Source organism: Aethina tumida, chromosome 5, assembly GCF_024364675.1.
Source record: "Aethina tumida isolate Nest 87 chromosome 5, icAetTumi1.1, whole genome shotgun sequence".
Taxonomy (NCBI): domain Eukaryota; kingdom Metazoa; phylum Arthropoda; class Insecta; order Coleoptera; family Nitidulidae; genus Aethina; species Aethina tumida.
The window spans coordinates 28,004,835-28,013,896 of record NC_065439.1 but is presented as its reverse complement, the minus strand read 5'-3'; the positions used below and the strand labels follow the sequence as shown (position 1 = coordinate 28,013,896).

Here is a 9,062-nt window from a genome sequence, read left to right as displayed (position 1 = left end):
TTAATAGAATTTACAAAGTTAAAGATAAAAACTCATTAAAAATTCTGCATTAACTTTATTATCAAGAAAAAATTCAGATAATACCCCATTTAATCACAATAAAATCACATTGATCAGGAATTGAAATCTTACGGGTTTAAATGTACATTTAATATAACATTAAACTAATTAAGAAAATTTGTACATTATAATTAAATATAGATAAAATTTAAAAATTGTCAAGATTATCAAATATTTAAAATAGTCTAATAATTTGATTTGAATTAAGTCTTTCCGTATCACTTCTGTGGTATATGTCTATCCAATATATCACCCTAAAATTTTGTTTTTTATTAATTATTTTAGCAAATACATCATACAAAACATTTACCATTCCTTTAATTTCTTGCGTAAAAGAAATTGACCGCTCTGCAAAGATCATAATCGGCAGCTAAAATAACTCTTACTAAAGTTTCCCTTGGAGCTATATTTCCAACAATATCTCGAATTTGTGTTAGACACAGTTCAAGTTTATTTCTCTCAAAATACAATTGGGGTTCTGTTGAGGAGTCAATATCCTGCAGTTCAAATACATCAGCACATTTTATTAATTATTATGGATCTACTTACATCTGAGGATACTTCTATGTATTTATCCTGCACACAAGGTTTCATAATGCAATCAAAAATTTCTACTTGTAAAGATAAAGATAGTTTGAAGAATTCGTCACTTTCTAATAATTCTTCATTTTTAGTAATGAAATCCATACAAACATCTTTCAATATGTTCGAGTTGTATTGATCAGCCAAATTCACGTAGTATAAAGCTGTTTCAAGATCAATACTGGGCTGTAGTGAGTATTCACACGTCTGTTTCAACGAGTCTACCTCATATCTGTCACTTAACACAATCAAATCGATCAACTGATCGTTACTTAGCTCACGGGTTTCCAAATTGTGTGTGTATAAATAGTTCAAAAATATTTGGAATATCTCTGGGTTTGTTTCGTGTACTATTACTTTCCTACAAATTAACACGATAGATTGTTTATGATGCTAAGTTGATGAAAAATGTTACTTGTCAATGTCTTCTTTCATTCCAGACAGGAGAGCTCGTCTAAACCAATCACACCTAGATGCTACGATTACTCTGTGCGCTTTGAATATTGTTACGCCATCTTCAGGTGTATCATCTTCGGCAGTCTTGCTGTGTACAACTTCGAACTCCATATCTGTGTCTTCTCCATTTAATAAGTTTTTACAGTGTTTTGTTAAAGTGCTTTCTCTAGCTGGTGGTGGGGTACAAATATTATTCTCGTAATCAAACTAAAATTAAAGAAGTAAAATTTGGTCAATTTTAATAATTATATTGTAAAGACAAAAACTTGCCGTCTCCTGATCATTCCTTTCTTCTTCATCTTCATCACTGAATGGTGAAATCTCTCTGGATGATCTGCTTCTTTCAAAACAATTAATAATTTTTTCAATGCCATTATCGTAATCTAACTGACTTTCGTCACCATCAACTTCTTCATTTTTATGTGTGTGATCAGACTTAGCTGCTGCGTTATATTGCTCATCTAGCATCCCCATGTCTTTCAAACATTGATTAAAACTGTCTGTTTTGACGATGTCACAAATTTGATGCAGAACCGATTGAAATTCATCCCTATGTAACACCAATTTATTTAGAATGGATGCCTAAAATTATATAAACGTATATACAAAAAATGTGTTATTTTATATACTTACAACTTTGCTGGTTCCTACAATGAAACAAAAGTGAAACTCCCTACAGTTTAATTTTTCATCAAATATGATTTTGTCTTCTTCAAGTCTCATCAGACATATGGGTAATTCCTCGTACAGTAATTCTAAGTCTCTAGTGATTGATTGGATCATTTCATTAAGAGTTAGTTCTTCGAAGCTAGCTCTGGAAATACATTATACTTACAGTTAGTTGTACAAAACTCATTGTGCATGTTTTACCTTTTCTTTTTCAACAACAAATAACTACTAAAAAGGGTTTGCTGCAGAAATCTAAGTTTACTTATTTCACCCATATCTAAAATATATCTAAAGAAGTGACCCTTTACATGTGGCGACCTACGTGTGTAACTGGTTATTTGTTTCTGAATGACCTGTCGCAACCCCCGTTGTATTTGAAACATTATTGCAGCTACTTTTTGCATAATAACGCCCATCTAAAGAGAATTTATTTAAAACCTTTTTCAAATCATACATTTTAATAAATGGTACCTCTGATGCAAGAAAGCTGGCAATGGCTTTTGTTTGCGCTGGTGAAATTGTTGTGAAGATGTCTTTTAAAATAATTACTAGGTCCGTTAATTGAGTCAAAAATGCCGGTAATTGTGTTTTGGCATATGTTATAATATCATTACGGTCATTTTTGGATAAAATATTCTTAGTTTTATGGAATAAATCGCAAAGGAGCAACAAACTTACACCTAAAAGTTATATTAAATATTTTTTATTAATTTATATTCTATTATCTATGTACGTGAGGATCTGGACCTTGGTAACATATCAAATGTCGCTTACCTACTGCAATGATGTCTCTTATCGATTGCTTAATCATATAGCAGAACAGTGATGGATTGCCGGCCAGATTTTCACTTCCGGTGCCTTGATGTTTGAAGTGCTCGATGATCTGAGCTACAGAGTCATGAACGTCAGATATTAAATTGATAATCTCTAAAATCAAACAGATAAAATCAAATTAATAATTGGCTTTTAGCACGGTGTAATATTTTATGAATTATTCTTACTTACGTTGCTTTAAAGCCAGATTTTTTAAGAATATCTTACACATGTGTACCAATTTGCTGAGAGATTCGTATTTAGAAGCACTTTGAATTAATTCATTCGCTGAGCTTTCCGTTATGGACTCTGATATACATTCGCTGTACAGAAAGTGAAGTAGTACACCAAAGGCCTCTTCAGATAATTCACTAAAAGGAGGTGGGTCTGAGGCCCAGTCTACGTCTGTGGCTATCAATTTTAATATTGTGGAATGTGCTTTAAACTACAAAATAAAAATTGTATCAACAAGTACTTTCAGATGTTATGGTCTTGTCACCTGTTTTTTATTACTAGCAGTTAGAGTTACGTCAGTGAAATACCCCTCATCTAATGCTTGGAGGAATGTGAATTTGTCGCTGGGTCTATACTGATCTTCAGTTACTCGTTTGCATTTTAAGAAGCAAAATGAGCTGCATGTCAAAAGTACTTCATCTTTTGGTTCAAATTGATCTGACTACAATATAAGAACAACACGTGCTTTATCATTAGACAAAAATAAAACACCTACAATAAAACGACATTAATTTTCATTGAGAGAATGATTCATCTAACTTATTTATTACTTCAAGTTTATGAAGAATGGTAAAAGTTATTGTGTTGTTATTTTTAATAAAAGACCCTGTATACTATTGTATTTTTAAATTCTATATCTAATAAAAAGTAAATGGCTGTCAAATAATTTTAAACAGATGATTGAAAGTAAAATGAAATGAAGAAATGACTGAAAAGACAAGTTATAGTTGTTATAAATTTTAAATTAATTTTTTAGTTTTATCAAAATATGTAGAGAAAATTGTTAGAAAAATCTTATGCAATTTATTATGTTTTTCGTGTATGTCATTTATGTGTCTGAAATCTAAAAAAGATAAAATTTGGCTTATCACAGTTTGATAATTAGTTTATTTACTTTATATTTCTTTGATATCTAATTAAAATTTCATTACTAAATAAATTTAGAAATTATTTAATAATTATTAATCAGTTAAAAACACTATAATTTACATACATATAACCTGTAGTGTAAAATATTTATTATTGAGGTCGAATCATCAAATTAGCACTGTAAACTGGTCAAGTACCTCACGACGCATGCGCTAGAAAATGTTACTTAAAGTCGCGGATTCTGCAATATTACCACCCTGTATATTTCGTTATAAATTCATTCAAGGTTAATCGTACTAGAGGGGTTATCAAACTATTGCAGGTAGAACCAGGTAGAATATATATTCCCTTCTATTATCCTAACCAACTTAACTATGATTGAGTTAAGTTTGGGTGGCAACCTTAGTAATAAAATAAAGAAGAGAAGGGATATAATATATTCTAATTTGATTCACTTATATTCAGTGACAACGTTAGTCTTAGTTTAGTTGAAGGTAGTGGTTTCAGTATTTTTGATATGCAAAGCAGGTAAAACCCATAGACCGTCATAAAATCTCCACCATAGAGAAAGAAAGATTTAAAAACCTTCCCTGACTATAAGTAATAAAAAACCCACAATTAAGTCATCCAAATAAAAATTAAAGTATTCAATGGTAGATAGCAAATTTCACATTTGTTTTAAATATAACTAAGATAAAATTAAAATACGATTAAACAACAATGTCAAAAAAATTACAATGATAACATATGTGTCCTTATTTGCTGCCGTATTTACATTATATGAAAGTGGTATGCACTTGATAACTAATCATTGAATAATTTATTATTGACTTATATAATGTTTCTTTGTATTTTCATATTCAGATTGGAAACGTATTTCTCCACTAGAGGCACAAAAAACAATTAAGTCAGAATCACGCAATATAATTTTTTTAATCAATAATCCCCCAAACAGAGAAAAATCTATATGAAACACATACCCTGAACTCCAGAACATGACCGGCAATGACTCCAAACCTGATGAACACCTCCAAGTTCGAGGTGGTGTAAATTTCGTACGTGTCACACGAGAATAGCGGAAACAGCTTCAGCTCATTTGGATAGCTCCACGTAACGGTACCATCAGCTTCCAAGTGAAATTGAAAGCACACACTGAAAAAACTTATTAGATGGATGCAAGACGTTCACTAACATGCCCTTACCGCTGCAACACTTTATTGTCGCAGTTCACGTATCCACAAATTGTCACCTGAAAATCAAACACATCGCCATAATCTATCTTATCTCATAAAGACTATTTTACTAAATGATGTGGGGTCCCCCAAAGGTGAAACGAGTGAAAACAACTCACCTCCCAATTTCCCAGGAACGATTCGCCGGCCATTTTTGCGGTAGCTGTAATGCCGAACACTAAACACGGAAAAGTGTTAATACGTAAACAAACTATGATGTCTACGTATGACGTTGGCCGTGTTATTGTTTATGAACCCGGTTCCGCGTTCGACTGGCGTGCGCCTGAGCGAACGTGGAGATCGATTGAGAGTTTTTGAGGAATCCAAACTCTGGACGTGTTGGGCCTCAATAAGGTCGTCTCGCTTGCAGGGGCGGATCCAAACCTGAAATTCAGGGAGTGACAGGCCGGAACTCAACAAACGATCCTGGTTTTTAGTCGCCTCACTTTCGGATGTTTTAAAATATATAATATAAAAATGCTCAGCTGGACCACCCCATCATTCCCCTTCCTAAATTCCTACCTGGGCATTTGTTAACTATTATTATTTTTTCACTTACCTGTTAGTCTGTTATAGCAAATACAAAAGCTCATTACTGAGAAAAATGGTTCAGATAATTTGTGTTATTGTTTTTTTTAATGAAGTCAAGATTAATGAACCAATAAATAAAACAAAAAACACAATAAAACAAAATTACACTAGTCTAGATAATAATCACCTTTCATGAATAAACAAATTCTAATTTTTAACTTAATTTCCTCAGAGCACAAAGTGCTGAACCAAAAAAGCTGAGCAACACTCTGATCATGCAAATGTTTTGGGGAAAATATCGGTAACTTGTGGAATCGATATTATTTGCCTGAACACAGTAAGTGGGGGCTCTTAACGGAATTGTTCTGAGAAGATCTATCCCGTAAAAGCCGCATCGTAACAAACGTTTGAATTTTCTTAGAAGTTTCGTCCGCATAGTTTTTCGTCCTTGTCTTGACGTCTCATCCGACGGTATTGACGGACGCTGAGCAACAAATGGAAAATAAACAGCGACGGGACCGAAATTAATTACCTTTTTCACTGAACTAGATTAAAATAAATATTATTGCAAAAGTAGGAAAAAAGGATATTATTTTCGTGTTTGTTTAATTACTTTGCCACCAATATGTTTACTTTCCGTTTAACATGTTCAATTTTCAATGTGCTTATTGTGAAAGTATATATTTGATGTTCACTAAAAATAAATACGCATTAAATATGCTAAATTAGTTATGAGAGTGCAGCCTTACTTAAGTAACATAAGTGAGTGCATAAAATTCAAGATTAATACAATTTACTCTTGAAATATCAGGTAATATTAATAAAAATTAGCTCAAATACTAATTTATTTTTATTTAGTTAAATTATTCGTATGACAGTTGCCAACTAAGCTTGTTTGACCACAAACTAGTGCTAAAAAGAGGCATAAAGCCTCAACTTCCGGTATGAAGATAAAAAAATATTGTTTAGATGTTTTAACAATATATTTAAGTTAGTTTATTTGAGGCATAGATTAGTAAGCATAGTTATCTTAAATGTAGGCCATAATATCAGTATTATCGATTAATAATACGATAATTAATATTGATAATGCTGAATGAAGGAAAATTTTATTATACATATATTGTTTCATATTAAAATAGAGAATTTATTTTCCTATTGAATGGTTACTATATAATAATTTGATATAAAAATATTATTTTAATAGGATTTACAATTTACCACATGGGATTGTTGGAATAACTCTTTTAATCCTTTCCGATATACGATAACCGGAACATTCAGGAAGGATCTTGAATATTCAAGAACATTCAGAGACGTTTGTGTTAAAATATACACTTAAAGCAAATAGATTGGGGTAAGTTAAACCAAAAGACAAATTTATTTACGGTCGAAACTTTTAATTCATTTAATTTTACCTTGATATCCATTTATATAATATAAAAAAATATTAATTTTATACTCTTGAATGTACGACATTTTTGTAAAACATAAAAAATCAATATTTATTTAAACAACTTGAATGAAAAAATACAACCAATCTCGACCTCATAAATAATTCCAATCAATAAACTTAGCGAGCTGAACTCAAATTACAAAATTGTTTTATAATGTTTTTGAATACTTAATTTAAATATATTTACATATTTTAAGATGTTCGTTGGGTTGCCCTAAATAACTTCTGAATAATGCCACACATCAATGGGGTTGTATTGGGTAAATTTAAATTTAATTACTTTATAAATAGTAATGTGTCTATAGCTACAAATGTAATCAATTTCGTTTCAGTTAAATTGATTGAATGTTTATCGGGCAAAACATTTAAATCACATTTTCAAAAAGCCAATTAATAATAAAGTAGTAAACTTGCTGACATTTCATCAGTAAAGCACAACATTTTTACATTTTATCTGATCGTGAATTGGTAGAGTTTGAAATGTTTATAATTGTATAAACTATCGATTAAATACATCTAAGTTCGCATATTTGAATTATTTGCTGCTGGAAAATCGTTAAGAGATACTTGGAATTCGACATTTTATCAGCCATAATTCATTTAATTGTCGCCCTATCGAAACGAGTAATTTAATCAACTTTATAACGAATATAAATTCACTAATGTCAAGAGGCTTGTACACTGTGGGCATCAGTTTAGTAAAATAATACATTTTTCAATAGATTATGCATAATATATTTTATTGATTTGGTCAGGAATTGAGTTACATTCAGTTTTTAAGGTAAAATAGACAATTTTATAGAGAAAAACTAATGTTTCCCAACTGATTGAACCAATAGGATGGGAGTCTATTTTCTATGTTAAAGTTACTTTAAAGTTTTCTCGTAATTTATAAAATTACTCGCTGCCTCTCAGAAGGGAAGGACCGAATACGTATTTGCATAAAAAAATCTAAAGTTGTAATACAAGATTTTTCTATGAATAAATTTACCATATTTGATGTTAATATCTGTGCATTGACCATCACATTTTACACAGATTATGTATTTATGCTCAATATGTTAAGTGTCTTTTTGTTACAAAATCTATGAAATATTGAAAGTATTACTTACAAATTTTATGTTTTTAGTAAGGAATAAAACTATTATAGAGAAAGTCTAAAACACAAAGCATTCAATAAAATTTCATCTAATTGGCTCAATGAATTGAAATATTTTCTGTTAAAAACACCAAATAATCACATATACACATATACATATGCATCAATATCATACAATTAAATCTCAGTTGACTGGATCAATAGATTTAGAAGTATTTTTCCTCCTTAGTAGTTTTTGAGTTTAAAAATGAAATAATAACTCTAAATCTAACTAAAATAGATCTATAATATACAATAAAATTTCAACTGATTGGCTCAGAAGATATAAAGTCTTTTTGTTATAAATATAACAAACATTCAATAGATTAATGAGGAATGAAGAAGTATATTTCCTCCTTGCGACTTTTTGAGTTTAAAAATTTAATAATAACTCTAAATCTAACTAAAATATATCGATAATATACAATAAAATTTCATCTGATTGGCTCAGTGGATATAAAGTCTTTATGTTATAAATATAACAAACATTCAACAGATTAATGAGAAATGAAGAAGTAAATTTCCTTCTTACGACTTTTTGAGTTTAAAAATTTAATAATAACTCTAAATCTAACTAAAATATATCGATAATATACAATAAAATTTCATCTGATTGGCTCAGTGGATATAAAGTCTTTATGTTATAAATATAACAAACATTCAACAGATTAATGAGAAATGAAGAAGTAAATTTCCTTCTTACGACTTTTTGAGTTTAAAAATTTAATAATAACTCTAAATCTAACTAAAATATATCGATAATATACAATAAAATTTCATGTGATTGGCTCAGTGGATATAAAGTCTTTATGTTATAAATATAACAAACATTCAACAGATTAATGAGAAATGAAGAAGTATATTTCCTCCTTACGACTTTTTGAGTTTAAAAATTTAATAATAACTCTAAATCTAACTAAATTTCAACTGATTAGCTCAATATATATAAAGTCTTTCTGTTATAAATATAATAATCATTCAACAGATTAATGAGGAATGAAGAAATATATTTCCTCCTTAC

The 9,062-nt window shown here is 29.9% G+C and overlaps 1 protein-coding gene across 1 annotated transcript; it reads right to left on the bottom strand.

Moving 5' to 3' along the window:
• Positions 1-40: 40 nt before the first annotated feature.
• On the bottom strand, positions 41-5,188 carry LOC109599075 (uncharacterized). Its single transcript, XM_020015015.2, has 14 exons — positions 5,036-5,188; positions 4,887-4,933; positions 4,665-4,836; positions 3,080-3,256; positions 2,773-3,025; positions 2,542-2,694; positions 2,239-2,447; positions 1,969-2,183; positions 1,732-1,912; positions 1,369-1,680; positions 1,058-1,305; positions 610-1,003; positions 371-557; positions 41-314 (listed from the first exon to the last, which is right to left on the bottom strand). The coding sequence occupies exons 1-13, from the start codon at positions 5,066-5,068 to the stop codon at positions 378-380; spliced, it is 2,574 nt and encodes an 857-aa protein (XP_019870574.1). The 5' UTR covers positions 5,069-5,188; the 3' UTR covers positions 41-314; positions 371-377.
• Between the last annotated feature and the right edge of the window lie 3,874 nt (positions 5,189-9,062).